Source organism: Mytilus edulis, chromosome 5 (assembly GCF_963676685.1).
Source record: "Mytilus edulis chromosome 5, xbMytEdul2.2, whole genome shotgun sequence".
Classification (NCBI taxonomy): Eukaryota; Metazoa; Mollusca; class Bivalvia; order Mytilida; family Mytilidae; genus Mytilus; species Mytilus edulis.
The window spans coordinates 39,243,051-39,260,664 of record NC_092348.1 but is presented as its reverse complement, the minus strand read 5'-3'; the positions used below and the strand labels follow the sequence as shown (position 1 = coordinate 39,260,664).

Here is a 17,614-nt window from a genome sequence, read left to right as displayed (position 1 = left end):
AATAAAAATAGAAACCCTTGATTTATTGCATACAAAAATATATTGGCCTCAGCTTTTTGTAAATAACACAGTAAGAACATGCATAATCTCATTTATTGTCCTTATTTTATGTAAAGACGATACTGAACAGGAATAAAATTTTCACTAAATAGAATTAAAGTATTTGATGTCCATTTTCTATATATGTGATTCGATTATGCTGCGCTGCAATTCATTTGGAAATAAAAATCAGTTCTTAGATAAGTCTATTTTCAATGAATTTAGAATTTCAGTCATGTAGCTGAACTGATTAGTTGATCAGCAAAAATGATAAAATATGGTTTTAATAATTTGAACATTTAAATATAAAGATCACCAAAACATAACTATAGACGTAACTACAGAGATTTGAATTTAGTCATTTTATTGGGTTCATTTTTGGTTTTAGCAGCTCTTCATCGTTTGTATTAGGTATTGGATGTATAAATATTTTGACCTGGAGCATCATTTAATATACAAGTACTGTCGAACTTGCCATCTTAAGCTGTACAATTGGTATCGTAAATGTTAATGTATGATTATATTTATAGATTTATGTTTTACAAGTGTCCGGATATATTTATCTTTATTTATGTTTTTTTTGTTGCTTCGTCTGTTGAAACCTTTACATTCTTCCCTCAAAACCGTGTTGTTTTTATAAAGGGGTGTAACAAGGCTACTATCTGTATAATCAGCACCGTCACTCACCCAACATGGAAACCTACTAATCTAATACCGAATATACACGGTCTTTTTGCAGTTGTTTTTAAACAATCATATTCCTAGAAATACCGAGGAGTTAAAATAAAAAATCGTATCACCACTTCGTATCACAATAATATGCGTGATAATAATTAGGTGAAACGACAGAATAGTTATAGAGACGCAATCACTTGTAAATTTTGTTTCCGATTTACATAATGTAGATGTTTGATCAATTATAAAATATATATTTTAAATGCAAATGTTACTAGACAAAATTGGGCAATGTGATGTAAACTGAGGTTGCATCTTCATCGCATAATTTGACTTTTCATTTTATGCTTTATATTTTGATGGTTTTGAATTTCAAATGGTGCGTCTATTACTGAATGTGTTGACGGCATTTCGAGAAAATAATCAAAGAAACACGTACCGAGAGCAGTGTAATTAGTATAATGCATTTGTGAATTTGTATTAGTTTGTTCTGTTGTTTGATTAAGTTGATTAATCTGTTTAACTGTTATACATTGTTTGTAGTACAAAAACTTAATATAAAGGGTGTATACTTTTGATATCAGCATTAAATTTATTCTGATAAGAAAAAAAAAAGAAATTATTAAATAAATTAAAAAAAAAAACCTCAATGATACGCTTATATCACTGCCTTGTTAAAGTTCAGCAAGCATCTTTAGGATTGTCATTATGCACATTATACAGGATAATCTAGAACTACTTTTCAATATTTATGTTCATGCATAACACACTCCATCCTAAAACAGTCATAAGTATCAGTAGCTTGAATAAAATTTTGCAAATAATTCGTGCAATAAAGTATGTTTTGTCAACCACTCGCTCAAATGAGATTCAAAAAACGTTGTCCTGAAACACATGAGTAATGTACATTCAAACCAGATTTAATCAACAAACTAAAAGAAATTGTTTCGGTCCGGTTTCAGCGTCTTTGTATACGACTTAAACGATGAATAGATGAATAATAATTGGTTTGTATGCTCCGTTACATAGTACAACGAAACACCTCCAACCCAAACCCAATCCCTGAAATGAAGCAATATAAGTACACAATAAATTCAGAATGATCTTTTCATCATTATCTTCATAAATAGTGATATTAAACTGAGGATATGATATTTAAAATGAACAACTACAAAAATGACAGAAGAATATAATATGTATTAGGGGCAAAAAAAAGGAAAAATTAAAGGGCATGCAAACAACTGAGTCGAATGGAAAATTACGCCAAAAATCAGGTGTTCACTAAATATTACAAATCAAATAAGATTAAGTTTACAAGAACCTCACATTCGTAATTTGATATAAGTGACAGGTTATTTTTGATTGAGTTATTCTGTGTTCGGTTATTGCTTTGATTTATTACACTGTATTGATGTATATTATTCGTTTTGCATGTAATGAATGAATATCATGGGAGTTCGACTATAAAACGTTAAATTGTTAATCGAAAAAAGCCGTATCAAGCATGACATTTATCAAGTTTTAAGATTATCGAATCCCGTGGGTCATCTTCAAGGGTTGATATTTTACAACTACGTTACATACAGTTTCCCAAATTAGTACACAATGTATACACTTTGGGTTTTTTTCAGAATGAGTTTAGAGTATCATATTCAGAAAACTCAATGGTCTAGTTTTTTATTCAGACATATCAAAGCAAATGACAATCTAAATATAATATACACACTATTTCTCTTCGTGATTTAAACAAACAACTAAATATTATATTTCGAATTTAAAAAACACAATAATCACCTACATTTGGTTTGAAGTCAACGTTTATTCTAACACTGCCATTAGTAATTGTGTACATGTCCTAAATATGTATTAAATATTTGCCACAGGTCGTTCTGTTAGCTACAATTCAACCAACACTTTATTAACACATATATATGTTATGTTATGAACGAGATTTCTAAGATAGCTAGTGTTACTGCTGTTAGTAGCATATATACACGATCAAAGGGCAGATTAAAAACAATTATCGAACGAATGTTTTCGATCGATACTATATCTTCTTTCTCATAAAAAGATAATATCGGAAGTATTTAAATGCAACCAATCGATCAGCTGGTAGCATAAAATCAACATTCACTTACACAGTGAGAAGCTTAGAGTTTGTCAACCAATAAAATGTCAGCTGCAATTTATATCAATCAATCAGAGAGCCTGTACATTTCAGTTTATTGAAAAATATCTTGAATTTGTCGTTATTAGACTTGTTGTAAGAATGTTATAAATATTAAAAGATGTTGATTTTCTGAGTTGCTGTTTAACAAGAGGTATTATTCATTTGCGAATATAGAAAAAATAGAATGGAAATATTTATGAATTTAAAGGAAAAGTGAAGTAGCAAGTTATTAAAGAAAATTATGCATCATAATTTGCAAGAAGTTGAAGAAGGAAAACTAATGTATTTCGATAAAATGAAACGTGTTCCAAGTCCGTTGATTGGGGATCATAATTGCAGTATGTACAATGAAAAATTTATAAATCATAAACCAAGAGCGCGATCCACTTCTATGAAAAAAGCTAAAAATAAGACGTTTGAAAGCTACGAAATTGATGAAATTCGACCAAGAACAAGCAGTTTACCAACGAAAAATAATTACAGGAGGCCTTTAATAAAGAATTTAAGAACAAACTACGAAGACCAAGATCACGATTTGTATAGACTAAGAACTTTTGAGATGACATCGAAAGGGATTGTCAACCGAGGGGATTCCATCAAGTCTCGCAGTACAAACAGTATTGTTTCATCCGAGGGTGATGGATATGCCTTTTCAATTGGATCAAGTTCTTGTTCACAAAACAGTTTAGTTAATAGTGATGGTTCTTTACAAAAAACTAAGCCTTATAAGATTGTAATATTGGGTGCCTTGGGTGTTGGAAAATCTACAATTGCCAAGCAGTTTTTGACATCGGAATATCGGTTTGATATCAGCATCGGTAAGTCTTTCTTAAATGTCTTAATGTACTGTAATATTTCATAGTGTGTCTTTCTATTTTGTGATGTTACACTTTTGCTTTTATGTTGAGTGAAGATTTGCGCCTATCAAAACATTAAAACCAGCTGCATTTGTTTGCAAATGTCCTAAGTCAAGAACCTGATGTTCAGTGTCCGTTTGTTGATATGGTTCATAAGTGTTTTTCTTTTTTTATATCGATTAGACCGTTGATTATCTGTCATTTTTGGGGCCCTTTATAACTTGCTGTTCCGTGTAAACCAAGGCCACGTGTTGAAGGCCGTACGTTTACCTATACTGGTTTACTTTGTGACTTGGATGGAGAGTTATCTCATTGGCACGTATACCATATCTTCTTATATCTCTTTGAGATTTTCTGCATCTTTGCAGAAGTCTTTATTATACAGAAATATATTTAAGCTTAACTCTTTTAATGCATACGGAAATATATAAAGAGTATTGTTCAATTCCGTTGAGCTCTCTTTTGTGAATTTTGTTTTGCATCTAACATCAAAGTAATAAATCTTTACATTTTATGACAAATGCATCTTGTCAATAAATTTACGACATGATTTAACATAATATCTGATATTGAGCATAAGTGATTCTCCAATAATAGTCGTTACTAATTAGCTAAATGCTCCAGTGCTGATATAAAAATGCGAAAACAGAGTTGACGAAAATATCACTTGAAATATCTTTTGAAAATTACGCTTTATTTTACTCATGTTATTCACTTGATCCTCAGCCGGATTGTTCTCCTTGTGTCTTTTCATTTGTTTCACCCCTTTGATGTTTTGTTAAGGATTTTAAGGTCTCCAGTTATATGACCACTAGTATTACCGAACAAACATTATTTGTAAAAATGCTTATCTTGTATGCAGACTGTTTGACATTAAAAAGATGTTTTAAACATTTGCTTTATTGCATGTTTATGTGTTTTTAGAAAAGAGAGGGACGAAAGATACCAAAGGGACAGTCAAACTCATAAATCGAAAATAAACTGACAACGCAATGGCTAAAAATGAAAAAAAAGACAAACTTATTCTATCCTGCAGTAATAAGTAATGCGTTAAAAAGCTTTTGCCCAGTAACTCCCGAAACTTTCTATTTAAAAAAAACAAAACTGTTCAAATATACGTTTTATTTTGATTTTCTTTCTTCTATGATTTTTATTTGACGAATTCTGAGACGTCTTCTAATTATCAAAGTTTTTTTATTCTTTTTTTTCACCAGTCGTGAAGTCACAATTTTCGTGTTAACATATTATATCAATAATACGTTCATTTTTTCTAATTGATAAAATGAGAAATGCTGGAAGCTGCTACATGTACATACATTGTAATTCCAACAGTATTAGATTTTTCATATTTCGTCAAAATTCTGCGGAATGGCTAAAATGTATTGTAGTTGTAGTACATATTTTTAAGACCCCTCAGTTAATTGAATGTAAAATATTCGAACAACAGTGGCAGTCCAGATATAATTTGCCATCCCGTTTTTCTGATTTATAGTTAATTTGTTTTTATTTTGTATATCAATAAAATATTTGCTAAATGACGTTAAGCAAACAATTGCCAATCAAAGAGCAAACAAGTGTAATTACATGCAACCAATTTAATAAATATAATAAGAAAATACACTTGCTTAAATATTTATTTTCATTTCGGAATAAGTGCGTTCGGAACAATGAACAAATAAATAGTTCGGAATTTCCCAACCAGTTCCTTTTTTGATTACATTGAAGTCGATGCAATTGTAAGAACAATAAATCAATTTACTGAAAAGAAACCAAAATTAAGCAAAATTTAAAAATCAAACTTGGAAAGTTGTTAATTTTCTCGTTTGAATTGTATTACGTTCGTCATGTGACAGTCTTTTAAAGCTATCTATGCAGTATGGGTTTTACTTATTGTTAAAGGCCGTACGTTGACAAATAGTTGTTTATTTCTGTGTCATTTTGTCTTTTGTGGAGAGTTGTCTCATAGGAAATGAAACCACATCTTTTAATTTTATATTTGCAACTATATTTGCCATAAATCGGTGTTGACTAGGATATTGATATACAAATGTGGTGTGAGTACCAATGAGACAGCTCTCCATCCCAGTCACAATGTGTAAAAGGTAAACCAGTATATGTCAAAGTACGGCCTTCAACACAGAGCCTTGGCTCAAACCGAACAGCAAGATATAAAGGGCCAAAAAATTACAAAAGTAAAACCATTCAAATAAGAAAATTATGTACATTATAGACCAACTAAAACATTGCATGAAGTTGTTGTAGGGTTTGCATACACATTTCCGTAATTTGTTTTCTTTCATACACAATGGTTGAACCGATAAAGTTTACTCTTAACAAAGAACTTGTAATGGTTCAAAACCACTCAGTCAACGTTGCGCTTTGACGGATTTGTTCAATCCATCTGGGTTTTTTATGCTTTCAGGCGGTGTAGTGTTTTGTCTTTAAAAATTGAGCTCATCCGATGAAAGTTATTCTAGGAAAACTTATCGTTTACACATAAATCGGTATTCTATGAGGTTTTTTAAGAGACAAATTCGTAGAAGTAATATCTATCATACCCGGATATCAAGGTTGCATAGATGAATTATTATGAACAGTATTCTGCAAAGGGCTTCAACATTGTCACAGTTTTAAGAGTTTCAAAAAAGCCTACTGCAAAAAAGATTATGGGAATGTTGTGCCTAAACCGACAAACATAACAGAAAACACAACAAAGAAAACTCCACTACAAATTAGGGTTGATATCGGATATAGAAAAATGGTCAAAGTAAAAGGTCACTGTTACTAAAATTAAGATTTAATTTTTTGAAAAATTATTGCCAGATTGTAATTTTAACTTTAGTTTCCTTTTCCTTTTTAAAATGAAACTATACAAATGGAAAAAATATTAAAGGGGAGACGCCTATTAGTATTAGAGGTACGGTCTCTGTTTCTGAAAATGGTTTCTTTTGGAAAAATTTGCTATCCTTGAAATGTAACAGTTTTTCATAACATTTTTTTCTTTAATGACCATCAATTCACATAATTCTATTTTTTGTTTTTTCTAATTGAAATTAGAAAACGGACGGCATTCAACAAAGAGCAAAACCTATAATATATAGTACGTTATAAAAAAAGACGTAAGCATATCAAAGTGAAAACAAGGGCCTAATGTATAATAAAGCACTTAGCGAAAACAAATATGACAGCCCGACAGACACGAACGACAACCACTGAAAGATTGCATTAGCTATATTATAGTAATAGTTAAGCGCTTTATCCATATTTTTTAAAATTTTATACTTAGTTCCTCCATTTCCTAGAGATTACATATTGTAAAATATAGTTAACCCGCTTAATGTCTATGTGCCAGTAACAAAAATAGTCAGAGGTTCTTAAAGGGGTCCTTGACGTTGAATTTTGAATTTAAAAAAAACATGTTTTATTTCCTGTACGCGTTATCTTTTGCTAAATCAATATCAAGCCGCTGTGAATTTTTAAATACATATGTAGACGTTTTGATTCTGGGGCAAACGGTTGTATGTGGTTATTAATAGTTGTAAAATACAAAAATCATATAATTATTTTACTCTTAAACACGTAAATAATCGAACAACAGCTTGGTTAAATATAAAATAACATCTGTTAGTTTTACAATGCTCTAGTTCATCGTAGGTTGTGTGCATATATATGTTTATGTTAATATTTCTTATTTAAATTTATTTGTTGTAAAAATGAAATTATAACTCTAAAACTAAGAGTCAACTCCATTGAGCATTTATAAATATGTCATAGTATAAGTTGTACGTCATTCTACTCACTAATGTTGTCTTACCCCGAGGTATAGATGGGCCCTCCTTCTTGAACATTTTTGATTTTCAATGCAATCACTATGGATTTAGCCCTCGAAATGTTTAAATTCGAGCGCTCAAACTAATTGCAATTAATATGTAGATGAAAATCTATTTTGGAATTCTAATTTGCAAATATGGATATTGTTTGTTTGAATTTAGCTGTTATACAATGTTGGATATGATGTTAGATTAAGGACTATATCTTGCTCGTGCAAACCTCTGATTCCTTTACCGAATTTGGCTACACTTTTGTGTCTTTGTGTGGTTTGAATTGCTTTTCAACGTTTGTATAATGTTGGATTTTCAAATATATGTTGGCCTCGAATATTAAGATGAGGAATGAGTGCCAATGAGACAACTCTCTATTCAAGTCACATTTTGGAAAAGATAAATCATAATAGATAAAAGTACAAAAATGTACGGTCATCAATACGGAGTCCTGTCTCACACGGAACAGCAGCAAGCTACATTATATAAAGGGCCCCCCAAAAAATGAAAATTGTAAAACCATTTCAACACGGGAAACCAACGACCTAATCTATATAAAAACCCTTATGAATCACATCAATAAACAATGATCATCAGGTTCCTGGCTTATAACAGGCCTAGTATCGCTGATAAGAGCTTTCGTTTTAACTTTCATAGCAACTATACAGTTAAGTATTCAAATTGTTTTTACCATCGATCGTTATGGTGGAAAAATGTATTCAAACATAATATGTTGATTTACGCAAATAATGATTGATAAATACATGCCATCTATTACTAATGATCTTTTATCAACGGATAATTTCACAGATAACTTCACCGGTTTTATAAATAAAATGTAATGTCCATCTTTTGTAAACTTATATGTATGGTTTCCGTAGACAGCTATGATCTAACATTTTATGAGGAGTAACAAATCATAGCATATAAACAAAAACATTGTGATTAGATGAAACCTGTTAATGCTGTCACCAGAAAGGAGGAAATTTACAACCTGATACAATCACTGAAACACTATTACCGGCTCGAGTTTAGGATCTGAAATAGAATTGTTTTACAGATATTCCTACGCGTGTCAATAAAATGACAGAACTTCAGTCCTGAAAAGAACATATTCAAAACTTTGACAAACTGATAACTTTTTATTAAGATTATTGGTGTTTTGAAGCAAAGGCATATGAAATAGAATTATTTTAAAATTATCTCCTTAAACACTATTCGGTAAAATCTCTTAACAATAATTTTAGTATAACATTACCAATTACTGGTGGCAATATAAAAAAAAAGGAAACAACAGCTAATCGCAAGATCATTTATGGCTTCGCTATCGAGTTCAATCGCTATCAATCAACCATGTATATAAAAAAAGAAGATGTGGCATGATTGCAGTTGCAAATGAGACAACACTTCACAGGAATAAACAGCTATCTTTCAACGACGAGCAAAGTTCATACTGCATAGTAAGATATAAAAGGCCACAAAATTACAAATATAAAACAATTCACAAGCGAGAAAACTCACGGCCTAGTTCATGAAATTCAAAATGAACGAAAAGCAAATATGTACATATATAACAACGCAACAAACGACATCCATATTCAATCAGCAGTTATGTGCTTAAATATTAGATATAACATTTTAACACGGTTAACTTGTAAATATTATGTAGATTTTAATTTAGCTATGATATACAACATACAAAATGTATGTATGTAACCGATATAGCAATCGAACTTTCTATCACCTTTGCTGAATAAACATTGTTGAAGGATAAAGCGATTCTATACTGGTATAATAAATTGAAATGTTTTATTGATGAGTTAGCTGTTAAGCAATGATGTACCACTTTGCTTTTTGAATAGCGTGAACAGTACATTACACATCGGAAATTAAACCTCGATAATCTACGACAAATTTTATAATGGCAATCTATTGACTTGCAAATGAGCGACACAAAATTGATACTTTAGTGATAAAATGAATATTATCTCCGGATAATAGTGAAATTTACTTCCCTTTTTTATACCATGCAAACGTATTGTTTTCAGTTTATGTGAAGTAACTCTATGAAATACTGCAGTCTAAAATAAGTTATTTATTAAAAGCTAATATTGAGTGTATTATAATACTTAACATGCTTAAGTTTAAGTATTATTTTACTTTCCAAAAATGCACTCATTACAATTATATAATAAATTCGCATACTTTTATGTTATCCCTCCGAACAACGATTACGTGCATATTAGTGAACTATAATACATGGTCTGGCAAAATTAGGTAGCTTAAAGGTACCCAAGTTTTTCATTCTTTTTTCTTTATAAATACAAATATGCAAACATGTAAAAAGCGATTTTTTGGATTCAAAAATGCGTAACCCGTGCATGCACAAACCAGCTGTAACACGGACAAAAACATAAATATTTATTATTTGATATGAAGCTTGAAATGCGTATACTTTCATACTTGTGAGCTTTACGCTATTAGCATTATCTAAAAATTATTTTTTGTTTAACGAAACAAATCTTGAATATGATTCAGCATTCAATGATCGAATCTCTATACACATGTACATCGCGATGCAGAATGTGTCCATCAACACCACGTAGACAAATCTTGCTCAATATGTTAGGCTATTGTACCGATTATTAATCTTAAAAGAGCATTATCTATCAAGTTTATGATCACCGATTTTACTCAAATCTCATATTTACATACTAAAACGCATATCCAAATTCCAAAAAGTCTAAAATAAACAATTAACAAATCATAGACTCAATAATATGTATCGACATTTAGTGTGTATTTTTGTCTAGACGTCATCTAATTACTATCTATAAAGATGACGTCCGAACACTAGCAATGGTCATATAACCTGATAACACATTAATATACATAAAGACAGATAGGAAACACGTGCATTTAGATTTTTCTTGGTCTGTTTCATATAGTAGGCTGATATATAAAAAAAGAAGATGTGGTATGAATGCCAATGAGACATCTCTCAACAAGAGACCAACATGACACAGAAATTAACAACTATAGGTCACTGTACGGCTTTCAACAATGCTACGAGCAAAGTCAATAGCACATAGTCAGCTATAAAAGGCCACGATATGACAATGTAAAACAATTCAAACAAGAAAACTTACAGCTCTATTTAAGTCTAAAAAAATGAACGAAAAACAAATATGTAACACATGAACAAACAACAACCACTGAATTACAGACTCCTGGCTTGGGTTAGGTACATATACATACAGAATGTGGCGGGGTTAAAAATGTTAGCGGGATCCCAACTCTCTCCCTAACCTGGACAATGATATAACAGTACAACATAAGATCGATTTATAAAAATCCGTTGAAAAAGGCTTAACTTATCAGATGGATAAAAATACAAGTGGTCGTGGCCGGGTACTTGTACATCCCAACAACAAAAAGACACTAGGTACAGATACATTTGTATGAGAGTACTCGCAGTAAACTGACAGCTAGTTCAAAGCCACTAACACCAAATAAAAAAAGCAAGTATCTAAGACTAAATTATCAATCCGTACACATCCAAGAGAAAAATATGACCTTGTGCATTGCCAATATACAGGTATTGACTGATTGTAGATCCATGAATCTGTAAATGTATATAACATACTAGTAATATTTAGTTTGCTTTTAAATTACTGATAACAAAATAAATATTTATACTAATAAACACAATATTCAATGATCTTATTACAGTGTTGAATTGGTAACCTTTAGTTGGGACAGGCGCAAAAATGCGGCGGGGTTAAACATGTTTATGAGATCCCAACCATCCCTCTATACCTCTAGACAATGTAGAAAAGTAAACGCATAAACTTGCATAATTTTATTTTTACTTCGAAAAAATTAAAAGTAAAACAACGTTTAGACTTTTTAGTAACATATTCGATTGGATAAAGGCGATATAGATAAATATAATGACGAGAAGAAGGTGTCGAATTTAAGAATAACAACCATTCGAGATAACATGGAAAATCATAGAGCGTCAATAGATGCCTATTTACCAACCCCTAAATTCCCCCGGTTTTGGAAGGTTTTGTGTTACTAAACCTAGTTCTCTGTATATTGTGTGTCGACAGTTTCTTCCTTTTATAGCATTTCTTCATTCAATTGTTTGAGTTTGACCTCTTTATATCTTCTTTCTATTTCTAAAACAATTAGTGACTTAAAATACACTCATAATCTTTCCATTGAATGCTTTTTCAAAACCTCATTAGATATAAACGTTAATATCTAGGAAGGGAAACAATAAGTATGTCCAACCTACGATAGTAGAGGGACATTATGTTTTCTGGTATGTGCGTGTGTTCGTCCGTGCGTCCGTTTGTCCCGCTTCAGTTTAAAGTGTTCGGTCAGGGTAGTTTTTGATGAAGTTGAAAGCCAATCAATTTGAATCTTAGTACACATGTTCCCAATGATTTGATCTTAATAATTGTAACACATGATGATCCATGAAAAACTTCTACAGTCGAGGATCTCTGACAAAGGACGACTGATTTTCTTGCATTGACTTTTTATTCCCCAGCAGTGATATACAAGCTGGCATTGTTTATGTGATGTTTGTCGCAGCTGATACCATACGTCAGTCTGAACATAATAAGCCAAGGCCTTTCTTGATAGAATAGTCTTGACATAGTCAGCAGTTTATAACTCAATTTAAAGCCTTGCTTCCCATTTTTACTGACGATATCGTGTCGATCACTCAACAGTTTTGTATATCAACTCATTATCGTATTAATCCCGAGAAATTACCTTATTAGATTCCAAAGAAATTAATTTCCACAAAATTTTTCACAAAATGTTTCAGCAAACGTGAGATGATGTTTTAATTTAGTTTTCTGATACTCTTATTTACCGAGCCCTAAATTTCAAGTTAGCTTGAAAATTTTAATAAAAACAATCTTCATTTATTTCTGGTAAGTTCTTTCGAAATAACTATATCGGTTAATTGAAGGCTCTGAACGTGAAATATCTTTGAAGTTCTAATATTTCTTTTTTTTTTATCTCATTAACACGCATCTTAAATTAAGAGCTATATATTGAATTCTTACAACGTTACACTAAAAAATACGTGTTATCTCTTTATAAGCTCATTAGGTTTCGACTCGCTAAATACTAAAAGAGGGACGAAAGATACCAGAGGGACAATCAAACTCATCAATCGAAAAATAAACCGACAACGCCATGGCTAAAAATGAAACGGACAAACAGACAAACAATAGTACACATGACACAACATAGAAAACTAAAGCATCAACAACACGAACCCCTCCAAAAAACTAGGGGTGATCTCATGTGCTCCGGAAGGGTAAACAGATCCTGCTCCACGTGTGGCACCCGTCGTGTTGTTTATGAGATTACAAATCCGGTAAATAGTCTAATTCGTTAGGTCACATTCATGAAAGGGAAGGGGACTGCAGTTACGACGTAAGGAACATATCCGATATCATTTGGGAAACGGTTATTCCATAACGGTCAACCAACTCGTGATGAGCTTTCATAAGATAACGTAAAAACGCCATGACAAACAAAAGTTTTAAAACAGCATTGTATTAAGATAGGATTGACCTTAAATTTTCTGAATATAAATACGGTTCATTTCTTTGAGGTAAAAGAACTATAATAAATTCTTGTTTTTCTCATAAATAAGAAAAAAGTGTACCGTAGTAAGATTTCGAAATGGTGTCTTTTTTTATAGGAAAGAATTTTTACTAGATTTTCCCTGTGTTTTTCTTAAGTCAATTGGCACAACAAACTTCCACCCTTCATGCATTAGGTTGACTTACTTTGAAGAACCTACGTATTGGATTTGTAGTTAATTTGTTCTCTTTCGACGATGCATGATGTGTTGACACTGGACATCCGGAAAAAAAATCGACAAAAAAATATACAATATTCGATCATTGTAAGCTCCATTTTATGATAAAAATTACAGACAAGATATTTAAAGGTAACTTAGCCTGATGACAAGTTACTCTCTAACAATTAAAACATTCCTTAGCCATTTAGAGTTTTGATCAGTTCGTGTCGCTCTATCAAGAGCAGCCTCACAACTTCACCACAGTTTCTGACTGAAAAAAAGAACACCCAAAAACATACCTGTATATGTTTACATTGTGACATGGATGAGAAGTTGTCTCATGGCACGTAAACTCGATCTTCTAATGTATAGCAACACAATGATAGTTTTGAACATTTCTAATCAACATCAGATTCTGACATTTATACCCTTAAACAAATTTGGCCAGTTTTACACAAAACGTTTCATCACAGTACTTCCTTAGACAGTTCTACTACTAGTTGTAGTAAAGCAAAGAGTGGTGGTGAAACAGCCTGATTTCATCTATAAGTAAGAAAAATATACTGAACTCAAACAAAAATTCAAATCGGAATGGCAATTTAAAAAGCTCAAACAGATCAACGAATGGAAAAAAAATATATATTCGCAAAATTTACTTTTATAAATGTGTTGAAAAAGCACTTATAAATTCAAATGTTCTTCATCATTTGAATTCAAGCGCACGCTTAAGACTTAAACAATACTTTGACAAAGATTTAGAAGGACCTGTAACGTATTTTAAAGGAATATAACAAAGATGGCATACATGGAAAAACATAATAACAAAAAAAAATGAAGTTTTAAATATATTTGTAAATAAAGAAAATGATACATGCAGATACCATTACAATTTTACATTTGAACATCATAATGCCATAACATGTGGTTAAGAAAACAAAACACATATGTTTCTAACACTTAAACATTAAAAGGCATATACGATAAAAAACTGAGAAGCTGGATAACATATGACCCACAATATCGATTTGGCGAATGGTCGAGTGGGCTACTAATGATAAGCACAGCAATTGCCTTTCCGGTTGCAGAATATATGAATACTTTGTAGTTTCATTCACAAAAACAGTTTTACAATTCTATTATATACGTCTCGCATTAATTGGAAACAAATATTCATGCAAAAAAGTGCACAAACAAATACAAGCTATAGTGATATATAAGATCAAAGACAATTTTTTTGAAAAAAAATAATCAAATTTGTTACTCATAATTAGTCACGATTAGCATCAAAGTTTAGATATTCTTCATAACCTACAAGTAATTGCTATCTTTTATAGTTCAAATTGAGCCTAGCTATAAATCATTCATGTAGGAAAATTTTAATTTCCGATTTGCAGTTATTTACAGATTGATGCAGCATCAGTTGTTCATCTCAAATAATTATAAACACAAGTACAAGGTTCGATTGAATATTGGTAAATTTATTCGAAGTATGTACTTCTATCGAATCAAACTGTGATTTGTATATGCATCCCCAAATGCAATCATAACTCATTCTTAAACATGCAATGTGCATTGTATGTGTCTGTCATTGATCTGAAGTTTTGTAATTGACTTGACTGATTTGACTTGTAGGATAATTGGTCTGACTTAAAAGATAAAGATTGATTCAAGAACAAGACATTGTTCTTTTAACATTTTGTTGATGTAGGGAAAAAATGAACTCACAAAAATACTGAACTCCGCGAAAAATTTGAAAAGGAAAGTCCCTTATCAAATGGCTGAATCAAAAGCTCAAACACATTAAACGAATGGATAACAACATTCATATTCCTGATTACAAAGGAAAAAATTTATTATCCGTTTCGATATACTCATTTTATAAAAACTGAAAAACTGAAACTCCTAAATAGTTTATTTTAATGCAAGTCTTTTGGAACTTGAAGGACTATTGGTATTTACAAGTCCCTTGTCTCTAAAGGAAATATTTACAGATATTTCAATATATATGTACATATGCAAGCATGAATTCAATATGTTATTCCGTAGGTTTTGAGGGTTCAAGACTTTCACAAACTTTCAAAGAAAGAAGGTTGTATGAAGACTTTTGCGATGTTAAAAAAAAATTACATGAAATTATTTTAAAACCTCTAGTACATGCAAGTCTTTGCTATATAAACTGCTGAATAATGCTTTTAATATTAAAAAACAAGAAATCCATAAACTAGTATGCTTTGTTTTTTTCTGTTTGTCCTTTCTGTGGGTACCTCAATTAACTGTAATTAAAACTAATTTGTATACAAATACGAGATTCAAACACATGTATATAATACAAATTGTTAAATATCTAAAATTATAAGTTTGACCATGTATTGCTTTATAAAAAATCATTTCATGTTGAATTGTATTATGCTAGAAATATAAGATTTAGGTTCAAAATAAAACCCCAACTAATGTTACATATTAATTATGCATTATATACAACTCTGCAACGATTTAAGGTTTCTAACGGTATAAATTCAATTTATATCAATCGATTTTTGAAATGCTGACAAGTAAACCAGGTAATCCACTAATCATAATGTTGGAATTTCATATCTCTGTCAAGGCTCTTAACAAAAAATTTCTACAGCTGATCAATAATGTAGGCATTCCAGTACATTACTAAGATAAGAACTACTTACACGTTAATTAAATGTGTTATTAAGAGTGTTTTAAAATTGTCTTAGTTCATAAAATATACCAAGGCTTTTATTTCCCATCATGATTTCCTAGATAGAGGTTTGCTACTCAAATTGAAGCTATTTAAAGTTCCAAGCGGTGAAGTTGAAATCATTCCTTTGTAAATTTTACCGATGCGTTCACGAGTTGTTTTACCCTTATATGATATATTCCATTGATGATAGCAGACATGTTCTAAATATGATAATAACAATCCCGTCCTCTTTTAACAAGAGAGGGACGAAAGATACCAGAGGGACAGTCAGACTCATACATCGACAATAAACTGACAACGCCATGGCTAAAATGAAAAAGACAAACAGATAAACAATAGTACACATAACACAACATAAAAAAACTACAGAATAAACATCACGAACCCCATCAAAAACTAGGGGTGATCTCAGGTGCTCCGAAAGGGTAAGCAGATCCTGTTCTACATGTGGCACCCGTCGTGTTGCTTATGAGATAACATATCTGGTAAATAGTCTAATTGGGTAGGTCACATTTATGAAAGAGAAGGGGACTGTAGATACCACGTAAGGAACATATCCGATATTTCTTGTGAAAATTTGACCTAACGAGTAAGACTTATTACCGGTTTGTACTAACATGAACAAGACAACCGGTGCATTATGTTGTGCAGGACCTGTATACCCTTTCCGGAGATTGTCTCCAATTTTTTGGTGGCGGTCGTGTCAATCAGTCTTTAGTTTTTTATGTTGTGTTTTAGTAATTTTGATTGTCTGTTTGTCGTTTTCTTTTTTAGCAAATTAATTGTCAATTTAATTTCGACTTATCGTATAATTCATTGTAATAACAATTTACCACAAATTGTAACGTATCGTTATGAGTAATCATCTGTGTATTTTTAATATCCATAAAAATGTACTTTATCTGATTAAAAAAATTTATATTTCTTTTTAAGATTAGAAAATGTTGAATCTTTTCATGATTTATTGTTTAAGAAAACTGCTACATGGACGCCTCCGGGTGCGGGAATTTCTCGCTACATTGAAGACCTATTGGTGACCTTCTGCTGTTGTGTTTTTTTTTCTATGGTCGGGTTGTTGTCTGTTTGACACATTCCCCATTTCCTTTCTCAATTTTATCTCTATGGTAAAAAGGTCAAGTTTCAAGATCAGAACTTGAAATTTATCAAACAATGAAAACAATTATAGATATCGACTACCATTTATTGTTTGATTTTTGTTTAAAGTAGCTAACCTACCCAAAATAGGACCAATCTAAAAAAAATCAGTGCCTGACCATTCTTGATCAGCTCAGGATTATAAAATACCGGGAAAACTCAATTACAAAAATTGGTATTACGGCACAATTCTCCAAGTCATTTGGACAGGTCCATGTTTCATGTTAAGGACAATATCGATAATGTGTATGAAACTTGAACAGAAAGACCTCTGCCCTTGTTGGACATGCTCATTTATTCATTTGGCGCTATATTGACAATAATAGAAAAGAAAAAGTAAGTGAATAA

At 31.3% G+C, this 17,614-nt stretch overlaps 1 protein-coding gene across 2 annotated transcripts in view; it reads left to right on the top strand.

The window, feature by feature from the left end:
- LOC139523638 (GTP-binding protein GEM-like) overlaps positions 1-17,614 on the top strand; it is a 67,688-nt gene that overhangs the window by 24,222 nt on the left and 25,852 nt on the right. Inside the window, exon 1 of one of the 2 annotated variants that reach the window (XM_071317800.1) lies at positions 2,830-3,702. The exons of the other annotated variant lie outside the window; for it this stretch is intronic. Coding sequence (XP_071173901.1) covers positions 3,126-3,702 — 577 coding nt within the window. The 5' untranslated portion in view covers positions 2,830-3,125. Of the gene's footprint in view, positions 1-2,829; positions 3,703-17,614 lie in introns of those variants that run through there. 2 annotated transcript variants of the gene reach the window in all.